General features: G+C 42.5%; 3 protein-coding genes across 4 annotated transcripts; 2 read left to right on the forward strand and 1 right to left on the reverse strand.

The window, feature by feature from the left end:
- The first annotated feature begins 105 nt into the window (after positions 1-105).
- LOC125740467 (zinc finger protein with KRAB and SCAN domains 1-like) lies at positions 106-3,322 on the forward strand. Its single transcript, XM_049011670.1, has 4 exons — positions 106-388; positions 538-665; positions 771-876; positions 1,105-3,322. Exons 1-4 carry the CDS (start codon positions 106-108, stop codon positions 2,133-2,135), a joined length of 1,548 nt encoding a protein of 515 aa, XP_048867627.1. The 3' UTR covers positions 2,136-3,322.
- Positions 3,323-3,787: 465 nt separating this feature from the next.
- LOC125740465 (zinc finger protein 260-like) lies at positions 3,788-8,830 on the forward strand. Of its 2 annotated transcripts, none has more exons than XM_049011668.1 (4): positions 3,788-4,404; positions 4,490-4,587; positions 6,193-6,301; positions 7,129-8,830. In XM_049011668.1, exons 1-4 carry the CDS (start codon positions 4,107-4,109, stop codon positions 8,199-8,201), a joined length of 1,578 nt encoding a protein of 525 aa, XP_048867625.1. In that variant the 5' UTR covers positions 3,788-4,106; the 3' UTR covers positions 8,202-8,830. The 2 variants fall into 2 exon arrangements, with proteins under 2 accessions (XP_048867625.1, XP_048867623.1); XM_049011666.1 differs by having other exon boundaries at positions 3,789-4,404; positions 4,487-4,587.
- Positions 8,831-10,700: 1,870 nt separating this feature from the next.
- LOC125740471 (zinc finger protein 232-like) lies at positions 10,701-14,050 on the reverse strand. The gene is made up of 4 exons (XM_049011674.1): positions 13,730-14,050; positions 12,939-13,030; positions 12,706-12,850; positions 10,701-12,001 (listed from the first exon to the last, which is right to left on the reverse strand). The coding sequence occupies exons 1-4, from the start codon at positions 13,935-13,937 to the stop codon at positions 10,950-10,952; spliced, it is 1,497 nt and encodes a 498-aa protein (XP_048867631.1). The 5' UTR covers positions 13,938-14,050; the 3' UTR covers positions 10,701-10,949.
- Between the last annotated feature and the right edge of the window lie 99 nt (positions 14,051-14,149).

The following is a 14,149-nucleotide window of genomic DNA, read 5'->3' on the forward strand; positions in this document are numbered from 1 at the left end:
ATTAATATTAATAAGACACACTTATTTGCAACCTTCTTAGATCACTATCAATACTACGAAAACGTCGAAGGGGATATTGTGGATTTGAAGACACGCGGCGTTATAATGCTGAATTGTGCTTTATTTCATTCTCAGATAGCCTCCATTGTTGAGGTACTAGCTAAAACGGCCATTGCAGAAATATGCGAGCTGGTGGACAATGGCTATGCGGCATTGCAAACGGAGATCTCGCGAAGCCAAAAAGAGAACAAAGCCCTGAAGAGGGAACTGCAAACCACGAAACAGAGATTAGCGCAGCAAGAAAAGAAAAACGGCTCACCGCAGGCCCCTGTAAACACTGGCTATAGAAGAGTTAAGATATGCGATGAATTAAGAGGGATTGCAGGAAGTATGTTGCATCGCTCCATATCTTTATTTGTCGTATCAGCAATCCATGTCGTTTACAACTGAGTGTCTGTTCTGATATGCTCAATAATATTGGAAATGTAAGATTGTGTACGATGATTTTCCATGTGAATCTCCCCGTATTTGTTTTAGAGGAGGTATTTTTTCCAAACGAAGAAAGCCAGCTATACAGAAAATCAGATGGGAGCCAGGGGGAAGACCGTGATCACGCCTTTGTGGAGGAGGAATACGGTATGGTCAAGTCTGCTTTGAAAGTGAAGGTACGTTTACACACGTTTTGCACACCTGATGCGTTAGTATGTTTAATATTAGTAGTGATTTTGTGTTTATGGGGCAAAAAAAATTCATTTCGTACTTTGGCACAGCCTACACAACTGGAAGAGGAAAGCCGTGACTTGCTTATAAAACAAGAGGGACATGAAGAAGACTTTGGGAGTAGCAAACTACATGGATGTCTAAATGTGACAGGCGGTAAGTCATCCGTGTGTCACTTAGCAAGAATCAGTCAGAGAATTAATAGCCTGTATTACTCTTCCTTACTTATAAATTGATATGTTAAAAACATTTTTCCTGAATCAAGTTAGAGGATTTATGCCTGTTTTAAATTGCAGAATGAAAGGTTATGCATGATTGTCAGATACGATATCCAGACTTATTAGAGTAAGTTTTAACAGTAATCCTGTCTATCTTACTGTCCAGTACTTGTGGAATCAGGTGCTGCTGAAACAGTTCCAGTTCTGGCAAAACAAAGTACCCCAACACAAGACCCCGGACTGCACTTTGAGCAACAGAGAACTGGCCAGCTTTTAGACAGAAGTCATCTGGACACGCTGGTCCATGCAGGATCAGAGAATGAGCCTTTTAACCAAAGTTTTGAGCATCAAGGGTCAGAACAGAGTTCTGCAAAAATGGACAGTGTAAGAAACAAATATTTCATGAATGACAGGTCAGATCAACTGAACGTCCTCTTATCGCCGTTGAACAGTGGCAGAAGGACCAGACAGTTAATGGGATCCTACGCCACAGAGCTGAATTCACAGAGAGTGTCAGCTGACTCTGAACCTCCGCTTGGCCCTTTTTCAGATGAGTATGACGATGACAGCCTGTGTTCTTTAGTATCTCAAGATGAGAAACCGGATCTGATCATGATAGACTCGGCATCCATGGAGTTCGAGTTGCAGCCTGAAGAGATCGAAGAGACGACGTCAGAATCGGCGCAGAACCAGCACGAGCGTTACAGAGAGCGAAGCAGAGGCGAGAAAGGGAACTATCTGCATAAGGGACTGTCACACAGTCATGCATTAGAGGAGCAGAGCACGGCATTCTGTGACCCACAAAATATTACCGGAAATGTCTTTTATGAGAAAAGTCTCAATATGCTGAGAAGCGCAGAAATTTACCAGGAAGCTGAGACTGTGGGGGGCAGGTTTGTAGGTACAGGGCCGTTCAACTGCTTGCTTTGTGGAAAGACATTTTCTCAGCTGAGTCAACTTAAGAAGCATCAGCTCGTCCATACAGGAGAAGAGCAGTTTAAATGCGCAAAGTGTGGAAAGTGCTTTGCCAACTCTAGTAATCTAAAGAGACATCAAACTGTTCACACTGGCGAGAGACCTTTTAGCTGTGCACAATGTGGGAAAAGGTTCTCTTTTGTAGGAAACCTAAAAAGACACCAGAGCGTTCACATTCGAAAGAAGCTGCCCGGCTCTTCTGCATTGGAGGAAGAAGTTTAGGCATCATTGAAAGATGCATTTCAATAGAAGAAAAATATTCCTATTCATTTTTTCAAGACCTTTAGTATCAGTGTGGACTTTAATACAAAGGAGCATGGTTATTTACTTTAATATGTACTTGTTTTACCCCATTGTCTACCAGATTTAAAAGGACAGTTATTCCATTTACAGTAGTTCTTCCACTCCTCTTAGTCAAATGCACCAATTCAGCCACAGTGATATTTAAATCTCTGTCTTGTTTAGACAGAATATCCGGCAAACTTCATGGAGTCGAGTAATGCGTGATGATGCTATTCACTCAGTTACCCTCACACCGGAGGTGCCCAGACAGTAAATGTCATTCAGAAGAATTTAGTGGGAGAAGCTAACGCAGGCATGCCGTCAGTAGTGACGCTGAACAGAAATCTAATGTCACACAGCAGGAATCAAATGCAGATTCCAGCTCTGACCTGTGCTCTGCTTTTGACTGGTGCAGAACCAGACAGGTGGAACTTGACATTTATACAATTCTTTAAATATAATATTCGGACATCTTGGCACCTCAGAGTTTTTAGGAAAGTGTTAAGATGAGTTTTTCATCACCTTAATCAACCATTTGGCAGAGGAAGGTGCCCCTTTGGCATCTCAAATGATTTGATGTAGTATTAAGGCAAATTTGAATAATGTGTTACGTTAACTGCACCTTCATAACGCATTCATAGGACCTCATAAGCAGCATGTTAGTATGCCTTAATATGTCTTAAAGCATCCCATTCATAATACTATCAATGGACAAGACATGGTAATGTGACATGGCAGTGGTAATATAGGTTAATAACAAACATTATAATTGGGTAATAGAATGTTATGAATGTTTATTAAAACTGTTAATGAATGTTAGGTTGTTAAGGTATGCTTCCAGACTGCTTATGAATGTTCTACGAATTATTATAAAGGCATTATGAAGGTGCAGTTAATGTAAAGGGTTACCCAAATTTGCTCACAAAGGGAAATGGACTGTAAAATGTTTGGTTGTTTTCCCTTAAGATAACTATAAATCAGTCAGGCAAAAAGTATGATAATTTAATATAGTATGGCAAACAAAATCCTATTGTGAAAACCCTGAAAATGAAGTTCTCTTGAGGTTAACTGTACTGTGTGAATGGTGTTGTGATTTAGCTGACAATAAAGTAATTAACCTGCGTACACATCTATCTCGTTTTTCATTACGGACATTGGTTTCAGATTCATGTAATTACTTATTGCACGTACAGAAACAAAGGCCGTATTAAAACTGTAGTCAAGAAATAGAACAGAGCAAATCTTTTTGTTTGGAAACATGATGTCAGTATTAATAACGAGATGTTTCTTATAATACGTCATATTGAGACTTTTAAAAATGAGATGTGTTTACAGTGCGTCACTTGAATATTGAATTGTCATTTGACTTGCATGTTAGCTACTTGACTTACAATTTACTACCACACATTGATTGTAAATGGTCATATTTTGTATCAACCCAAATAATCATTTCACTAAAAAAAATACAACATTCTATGGACAGATAGACCGATCTATCTATCTATCTATCTATCTATCTATCTATCTATCTATCTATCTATCTATCTATCTATTATAATATACACAGCTAATATAATATACCCATCATGTAGTTTAATCGTCCATCCCAATGGCCATGTTTCTGTCTGGGAATTTGAGTGCCGTTGAATTACAGTAATTACGGTAAATTCTCTTCCTCGTTCGGCTGCCCGGAAATCCTTCGCTGGAGAGCCGCTCACTGTATTACAGTTGTCGTCTCATTAACACTTTTACAGCAGTTTGTACATTTAAACAGTTTTTCGGGATATCCCAGTTATTTCCATAGCTCTGTAATCGCAAGTTGTCAGCGACGTAATGTTTGGAAGATACAGCCGAGCCTAAATCACAGATCATTAAAGCGGTCCTGAGTGGATTTTTATATTTTTTGCCAGAATGTTGAACTCGGCTTCTTTGCACTCGCAGCTCACGTCCATCATGGATGTCTTAACCAAAGCAGCGGTGGCAGAAATTTGCAAACTTGTAGACGACGGGTATGCGCTTCTAAGACTGGAAATGTCTCGGAGCCAAAAGGAGAACGAAGCGCTGAAGAGGAAGCTCTCGCTGCGCATGATGGAGGCTGATCCTGCGGGGACGTGCGGGGCAGCAGCGAGGATCCCCGGGGAGCAGAGCAGCGCCCGGCTGGACGGACCTCATCCGCCCGATGGTGCAGGGGAAGCCGCTTCAGTCAATGGTCAGTGGTGAAATAGCCTGAAGCGGTACGTGTGTGCGTGCTTATTTGCACTAAGGTCAAGCACAATTTCATTTCCGTCCAGAAGCATTTCTGAACCACCCGTTAGAGGTCTGTCGGGGAGGGGAACCCGCAGCCAGGGCCAAGAAGGACTTCCGGCTGCCGTCTGATCCTGGGCTAAAGAAGGCAAGTTTACGGAAATTTTACACCCCACTGTTATTAGTCTCGGTGTTGTCTTAAGGATTTTTTTGTCATGTTACATAGGCGCACTAGTTACTAACCCTAATCTGGTGGTAGTTCAACTAAATTTAAGATACTGAGCAATATAGGTACATAATTAATATAGTAATAGTAATATAGTAATGTCTGTAATGCATTTTTGCACTATTTTAACACCAGAGTAAGGCCTTCATGTTCAGCAAGTACCAGTACAGTATCTTTTACCGTTACTATGGTTTTTGTTCATTAATTGCATTCTTTTGGTCACCGAACATATTTAATGTTTTGCATGTATATAGTGGTAAATCACCTGAACATTCAAATTGTATTTAGTATTTATTTGAAGCTAAATTTGAAATAGAATTCTGAATATTTAATACGCATTATTTCAGGTGACAGTGTGGATGCGCTGATGCTCTTCTTAATGGACATTAATGACGAATGAATAATTACATGTTGATACACATTGGGCACCTCATGATAAAGAGAAGGCTTTTTATTCAGCTCTCCAAATCACCAGTTGTGAAGTCAGTTTAACATTAGTTTATGTAGAATGATGCGGCTGAATATACAGTGCCAGTCAAAAGTTTGGACACAGCAAGTTACCTACAAAGGAGGGTGGTAGTGTCGTGTCACATGACCTGGCAACCCAATGGTGGGATCACTTTGCTGACCCAGGGTTTTTAACCAACAACCTTCTCAGTTTCAAACCCCCTCACCTCAATTTTTTGTCGAATAGCTTGTCAGTCAATGCATAATGTTATTTTATAACATATATAACTTATAACAGAAACATATAAAATATATGTTATTTTATAGTTTTGATGTCTTTATAATCATTCTGAAGTTCAGAGAATACAGTAAAATCCCGTTATAGTGTACTCGCTTATAACGGAATTTTGTCTATAATGGACGAGGTCCGCTGGTCCCGGCAGTGCGCCTTTAAGAACATGCAGAAAAAGCATCGGATATAGCGGACTCGCATATAATGGAATTTCGCTTATAATGCACAAACAAATTGGTCCCCAGGGCTGCATTTAACTGTAGTTTTGTTCGGTTATAACAGACATGCAGCTCCGCCTAAAAGGCGCGTGGCGTGCCAGTGATATCCAGCGTAGTTTTGTTCGGCTATAACAGACATGCAGCTCCGCCTACAAGGCACGTGGTGTGCCTGAGATATCCAGCGCAGATACGTAGTCGGGATTATTATTAATGACGCATCTGGTCAGGTAAAGTTGGATTACTACATGTACAATATAGTAATCTATACCACAAGTGTGTCTGCTGGGGTGTGGCATGAGTAAATGGTGTCCTGTAGTCGTGTTCTAGCCATACAGCGACTCTGGATATAACAGACTTTGGATATAACGTACTATTTTGCCAGGTGCCTTGAAGTCCGTAATAACGGGATTTTACTGTAGCATAAATAAATCTTTCTATTGGTGGGTGTGTCCAAACTTTTGACTGGTAATGTAGGTGATGCGCTTGATTAAAAAAAAAGGTTTTTTTAAAAAAAGTAGCCACAGGTCAGTCTGATGGTTGCAGTGAGTGACTGTTTCTCATCTGTTTTAGTGTTCAGAGGTGGAGAAGAGAAGGGAATCTCTGAATATTAAAGAAGAGCGATTTGAAGAAGATATGAAGCACTGTGACTCCCAGATTGGGCTGATGATTAGTGTGGGCAGTAAGTGTCCTTAGGAGCAGATAATTGGTCCAGGAGGGACTAGCCAGCTTCCCTGGGGACCAATCCTGACATTAATATGAATTGTACTTCTACAGAAATGAATATATTTCTGCAGACCTACTGGCAAACAGGACTTACACAAACCACGAACTGGATTTACAACAGAGCTTTCAGTTCTCTACAAGTTAAATTAGTAAGAGATGCTTTGGAGAAGCATAACAATTGGCACGTTGTATTGCTTCATGCTGGATTATATCACCTAAGCCAGTGGTTCTCAAACTCGGTCCTCAGGCCCTACTGCTCTGCTTGTCTTCCATCTATCCCTGCCCTACACACTGCTGATTACCTGGATCAGGTGTGTTCAGTCAATCAGAATCTTAAAGACAGCTGGGACTTGTGTGTGGGGCAGGGATAGCAGGGAAACAAGCAGGGCAGTGGGGCCCGAGGACCGACTTTGAGAACCACTGACCTAAACCAACGTGTTTTGGTCCTTATTTTATATTTAAATCGTGGTTTATTGCAACAAGCTGAAAATGGAAAATGCATTTATATTTAACTCAGTTATCTCATGCATTTATCCAATGTTACAGCATCCTAGGATTTGAACCCATGGCCTTTCCATTGTCAGCACAACGCTCTACTTATTGAGCTACAGAAGGAGCAAAGTACTCCAATCTCATATCAGTACCTCAATAATTCTGTCTGCAGAACTAAATGCTTTGACTTTGCATACATGAATCATCAGGTGTGTGGTACTGCAGTGGCTTTCCTGTGACTTACGCCTTAACTCTCTGGGAACTGACTGCGGGGTCTACCTGTCGCCCTAGGAGTTGTGGAGCCTGCGGTGGATGATCCTGGAGATGGGATTAGCGTACCCGACAAAATAGCCACAGCTGTAGATGACAGACAGGCCCTCTCCGAGCACCAGAGGCCGGGGGCTGCCACGTGGAGCGATGGAGGATTCCTCACCGTCCTCAAGGCAGATCCAGAGAACGAGACTATCAGTCGGAAAAGCCACATCGGGAGACCTGAAGGCGACGCCGGCAAGCCGTTTGAGACCGTTATGTGCGAGAGACCGAGTCCATTAGAGACCTTCTTCACACAAGTGAGACCAGAACCAAAGACTGAGCAGACAGTTCGCGCTTATGCCCATTCCGAGAGGCATTTGTCTACACTCGGACCTTTCCCAGAGACATCAGGCAACACTTCATCCTCCCTGGGATCTCGAGATGAGAAACTGGACGTAGTTATAACTGACTCAGAACTGCAGCAGTCTTCAGTTTGGGCTAGAGAGATCACATTGGGGGCAGTTCAGGTTCCCCAAAAACAATCAAGTGATCGCGGAAAAAGTGTGAGACCGCAACAAGGAAGTTACGTTAAGGTATGTTCCCCTCAGACCCGAATGTCGGAAAGAGACAAGCCGTCAAAGTCATTTGATGGTCCAGGAATGAGTGGATGCTCTGTAAACGAGGAGAATCCCACCACAACAAGAAGTGTTCATCAGAGAGGCAGTACGAGGGAGAAACGCTTCATTTGTGCATATTGTGGAAAGAGCTTCACCTGCCTGAAAAACCTGGAGACACATAAGAGGGTCCACACGGGGGAGAGACCGTTCAGCTGCGCGCAGTGCGGCAAGCGCTTTTCTCAGTCTGCCCACCTCAAGAAGCATCAGAGCGTCCACACTGGAGAGAAACCCTTCAGATGCACTAAATGCGGAAAGTGCTTCGCAGACTCGAGTAACTTGAAGAGGCACCAGAATGTCCATACTGGGGAGAGACCATTTTGCTGTACGCAGTGCGACAAGCGCTTTTCCTTAATTGCTAATCTCAAGAGACACCAAAGCATTCACATCGCAAAGAAACCGTATCGGAATATAATGTGGGAAGGATTAATTTTTTAAAGGACACCTAAAAACGGACCTTTTTTTGTATTCCTTAATATGCAATGACCGATACCCCAAAGATAATGGTTTGTATTGTCACAGTGGAGTTTGTATATTTCTGTGTTTAATGACTTTTTGGTGGTTAACATAGGAAAGAATTGGTGTTCAAGTATGGTGATTATAGAAGGTGTCTTTGCATGTTCTCTTCCACCCAGTGTCCATTCAGCTACTGTCCGGAGCTGACGTGTAAGTGTTTGTGAAAAGCAGTTTTCTCTTGAAGGTAACCAGCTGTGATCCTGCTACGTCAGGACCTGTAAAGTTGTTGTTTGTCCAGTACCGGTGAGTAGCCAGTAAGATTGCAGGAATATACCCATGTGACCGTGTTCCTTCTGCTTTCCCCCAACACGTTTCTTTCTGTCTGTATATATTACTTCCTCATTGTACATGGTTTGCTGTTACTCCTATAACGGTTTACTTGTATTGCCAGGGTCAACAGTTTTTGTGCTGGTTACGTAGTTATATACAAATCCTTTGATTTGTATAACCAGACAGCCCTCAAAGATGAGCCAGTTCTTAAAACATGTTAAATCATTTTTATAAGTCTAACATATATGCTGTGCTGAATTGAAATAAATAATGCTGGAAAATCAGTCTGTCCCCGGTGTCTGTCTGCAGAATCAAATACACAATCCTATTTAAATGAACCAGTGTCTTTACTGAACTTTCCCAACACAAAAAAAAATTCTGAACCAGAGTTGAAGACAAAATCCAATGAAGTTTTAAATGATTTTTAAAATGTTTTTAACTATTTTAGGTACCCATTCTCCTGTCTTTTCAGCATCATAGCCCGCACAAAATTTATTCATATTTTTAAATGGTGAAAAAAGCTCGTAACTTGTTCCCGGGTTTCTAGGATATTCAGCACTCATTCAATTCTAATTTTTAAGTATTAAAAATAATAATAAAAAAACAAAACAAAAGGGTTTCCTCTATTTTTGACTATGGAGAAATAAAATTAGTTTTTCTTTAGTCGGTGAATGCCGGGAGTGATTCTACTCCGTTGGGCCCTTGAGCAAGGCCCTTTAACCTGCAATTGCTTCATCCTGGGTGTGACATTAATCTACATCCAGCCCTGCAAGCATGTCCTTCAACTTCCAGGGAAAATCTGGGGCTTGGTGGCAGGATTGGCACTCCGGCCACCAGGAAAAACTTCACACTGTTCCATTCCACTCTAACTAGTGTGGTCCTGAGGTATCACCTGCTGCATGACTGTTCTCGGGTTCTCATCCCTAAGGTGGTTCATCGTGTGGTGGGTGAGGTGACAGGCTGTATCGGCGCACGCTCCTTACCTCTCAGAGTAAATAACGTAACGGGATGGAGAGTGAAGGCGATGGAAGACAAGGAGTGTGTCAGAGAGCTTTTCCAATCAGTCATTTAAACCAAAACCTGGAGTATAAAATGTGTTTAACCTAGCAGGAGTAAAAGACACAAACAGTTTATAAAATGATCATAACTGTGAATTGGAAAAGGTTTTTACTTAAGTTGTATTGCATTTCCAGTCTTGATTTGTAGTCAGTGTGTCCATGGAGAAACTACAAAGATTGGGTGGATGTTTCCATTCATAACAGGACATGTCTTTTGAGGAAATTAGAGCATGTAGTGGAAAGTGCTGGATTTTGATGGAAATGACCAATTCTGTAGACACCCGAGTTCCATGGAAATTAGCTTTAATGTATAATAGAACTGTAGAAATACGAAACAAAAGGAAATGAGGTGTGTTCACTTGGATCGGTCAGAGGTCTGCGTGTGTGTCTTAGTGTCTCAAACTTGTCTGGGGTCCTCCACAAAGATTCTTAGTTTCTACAGCCAAGGACACTTTCAAGTTATGTTATTGGCGAAGAATGTTGACTATACCATGAACCTCCAAAAAAAAAACGAAGGGATCTGTGTTGGAGGAAGTTCAAACAGAATGCTTGGTAGAGGCGAGGGTGGCAAAACAACATCCTTTGGAGACGTTGTCAGGAGAGAGCAATCTCTGAACAAGGGCACCGTGTTCGGTAAATTAGAAGGAAAGCAGAAGAGAGGAAGGCGCTGCACAGGGTGGATTGACGCAGTGTTTGGAATAATGGGTTCAAACAAGGAGGAAATGGTGCAGTGGCTCAGGACTGGACAGCTTTCGTTCTGTTGTACACAGGGTTGCTATGGGTCAACACCGACTCAACGCCACCTAACTACTACACCCAAGGACACATTCCAGTATATTTCCAGATATTCTGTCTTTGTCTCCAGTGTGGCTCAGCGGGCTAAGCCTCTGTGCCTGTGATGGGAAGGTCACTGGATTGAGCCTGGCTTAAGCAGAATAGTCACATCTGTGGGCCCTTGAGCAAACTGGGTCTGTGGAAGGTCTTGGAACATACCATCTGCAGATACTGGGGGGAACTCCTGTATGATTGTATAGCAAGGAGCTGCCTGCTAGTCCTTGCATATCATTAAAAAAACCACTGCAAACGCACTGAATAATGTATAAAAAAATGACTGTACTGTGGAATACAGTATATGCAAACTAACACATTGTAACATTTAAATGGACAACAGGTTAAAATGTTTATGTACTATTAGCATTAACATTCTGTGGCAAACTGGCAACAGTGATGAGCAACATTAATCTGCAGCTACTTGTCATTCGAAAGCTACATAACAGACTCCACCCCCTCCCAAACTCCACCCCCTCCTCTCACCAATGTCCGTGTGCAAATAAAATTCTTCCTAATGCAGGCAGCTGCATGCTTTCTTCATAATATGAGTGTTCTGGTGTCTCTTAAGGTTGCTGGAATCGGAAAAGCGCTTGCCGCACTGCGTGCAGCTGAAGGGTTTCTCGCCTGTGTGGACTCTCTGATGCGTGATTAGACAGCCTGACTGGCTGAAGCCACGCCCACACAGCGTGCAGATGAAGGGCTTCTTGCCAGTGTGGGTATTCTGATGCCTCTTAACGTTGCTCGAGTCTGAAAAGCGCTTTCCACACTGGTTACAACTGAACGGTTTCTCTCCAGTGTGGATTCTCCGATGTGTTTTCAGACGATTGGGGCAACTAAAGCATTTACCACAATATGTACAAATGAAACTTCTCTCTTTTGTGCTAATCGGGCGACTGGATTTAGGGATTTTCGGAAGACTGATGCCTGCATTGCCACTGAATGCATCCCTTACTTCGCTGACGCTGAAGGATCGTTGCTCTGCCACGGACTCTCTCCGATTCACTTGGTTGCCGTTGACATTTTCCAACTGTGATTCCGCGTCGCCCTTGTGTTCCTTATACCTTCTCTGTTGCACATATGCAGTTTCCAAAACGGGTTCCTTGGTCCACGCTAGACATACCTCAGTTTCCATGTCAATTGACACTGAGCTCATTGCTACACTTGCAGGTTTCACGCTATTTGACTGTAACGATGGAAAAACGCTACCAGAAACCTTTGTAACGGGAAAAGGCCGTTGCTCCGAGCACCTTACAGGGTTCTTTGGGTCCTCCTCCCCGTCTGCTTCAACGTTCGACTGATCATAGAATGTCTTTGCTTGACTAGTTCCCCCATACGTTACATACTCGTAAGGGAAGCTGTTCAGTGGCACTGCACTGCATTCCGATGCTGAGAATTGAGCTCTTTGGGTAACGGTCTCATTTGCTGGTTCTGCCTTGAGGACAGAGTCGGCTCCTTTGCTGTCCCAAACATTCCGCTTCATCCTCTGGTGCCCAGAGAGACCAGCTCTGTCTTCCGAAGCACTGGGGGACTTCCCATCATCAGTGGGAACCAGCATCACAACTCCTGAAGAATGGTTTGTACTAGTATTACAATTCAGGCAAGTCTGTCATTTTCATTTAAATTTTGTCTCATATTGTCAGTTCTAACAATATACAGACACTCCTCTATTTACGAACTGTGAACTTACGAACTTTCAGACATACGAACAAAGAGGACTGCAAGTCCAAATTGTGTTCTTTGGGCTCCCGTTTCCTGTCTGCAACATCCAATTCCTCCTAGTACAACTTATGGCCGCTACTCCCGCCACGCAGTAGCGTAGTGTGCGTACTCCCAGCATCTTAGTTCTTTGTACTTGCATACACCCCTAACATGAAGTTGAATAATGACTTACGAACATTTCAAGTTACGAACGGCTGCTCAGAACACAACTCATTCGTAAGCAGAGGAGCGTCTTTATCATCTATTACTATTGTTATTATTATTATTAATTACTAAAACAATCATCAAGTGAAAAGTACTGCTTACAAAGTCAATCATCTCAAAGATGTTTAAAAACACACACACACACACACACACACACACACACACACACACACACACACACACACACACACACACTTATTTGGCAGGGGTTTTTACCCAAACTTTGCTCACTCTGCTTGCCACGGAGTCTGAGCCTGTGACCTTTTGATCACAGGCACAGTGTCTTAACCCCCTGTGAGCAATAACGTTTTAAAGCAGAATGCAACTATTAACAAACTGCCCACCCTTTTCCACCGCTTCCTGCAGGTCTTCTTCCTGGAGGTCTTCTTCCTGGAGGTCTTCTTCCTGGAGGTCTTCTTCCTGGAGGTCACCATCCAGTCTCTCCTCTTTAATGAACTGCAGTTCCAACTGTCCCGTCTCCTCTGCAAACTGTGACGGAGAAGTGACACGAAAGGGGTCAGATGCTGCTCACTGGCCCCCGTGCCCTGGAGGAGCTCCCGCACTGGCAGCACTGCACCTTATCCACAGCTGCGGGGTCGCCGTCTCTCCAGGGACTGATTTCAGGCTGACTGTCAATGAATCTTGCAGCATCTGCAAACTGATCATCTTCTATATAAAAAAAATTAAGAAATTAGATTTTACTTATCAATCTTAACATTAATTATCAAGCAATATTACATTTCACAAATATCAAAGCAATCATACCAAGGCTTGTTCGTTGTGGGAAATCATGCATTTAACCATATATTCTTACCAATCCGTTGTTTTGTATACAGCCTGTCTCCCTTACATGCAGTCAGTGTTTTCAGCACTGTGGCCTATGGCATGGAGTGAATGGCACTGACTGGTGATGGTGCCATTGGGTTTGTTAGGTCTAAGCAAAGGCGGAGTTTTCTAGAAATATACTGGCATGTGTCCTTGGCCGTAGAAGGTAAGAATACCCTATCTTTGTGGAGCAGCAATAATTCTAAACATGTTTGTAGTGTCACGTTTCTGTCACGTTTAAATTTACCTCAGATACTATAGGTTTTTTAAAAACCACTATGTTCTGAGTGATGTTTATTAACGTATTAACCATTAAACACTACATTATAATTATTGAAATTTTAGTAGATAAGTACAATTTATTTTGTCGACATTGTCAGGTTAGTATAAAAATAAAACGAAACACAATGACGTTTGCAAAGAACACTGAATCAGTATTTATACCGCTGTATTTTGAATAAAAATTTAATTCGTAGGAAGGGGTAGAAACTTAAGACACTGTCTTTAAGGCATTACACACCCATCGGAGAGATCGTAACACACCTGGATTTGCATAGCCTCGCTCGATCATCAGCTCCAGGATTTGCAGCCTCTTCTTTAGAGTTTGGTTCTCCTTCTGGCGTCGAGAGATTTCCAAGCGTAAAACCGCGTAGCCATCGTCCACAAGCTTACATATGTCTGCCACAGCCGCTTTGGCTAAGACATCCATGACGGTCACCAGCTGAGAATGAAGATCAACGCAGCTAGTCATCTTCCAAGCCCCGATCACTTTGTAGTGCCTCACAGAAACAACCAGCGTCCAGTTTTAGTGGCTCCCGTTCATGAATATACACAACTGGCATACTTCCGGACAACTGTGGAAGCGAATCACGCTGAAATTATGATATTACCGTAAATGACATGCACTACGCGCAAAGGTTACCTCGAGTAGGAGCATGAGTTGTGACAAAGCAAAGGACTCAT

Source organism: Brienomyrus brachyistius, chromosome 4, assembly GCF_023856365.1.
Source record: "Brienomyrus brachyistius isolate T26 chromosome 4, BBRACH_0.4, whole genome shotgun sequence".
Lineage (NCBI taxonomy): Eukaryota > Metazoa > Chordata > Actinopteri > Osteoglossiformes > Mormyridae > Brienomyrus > Brienomyrus brachyistius.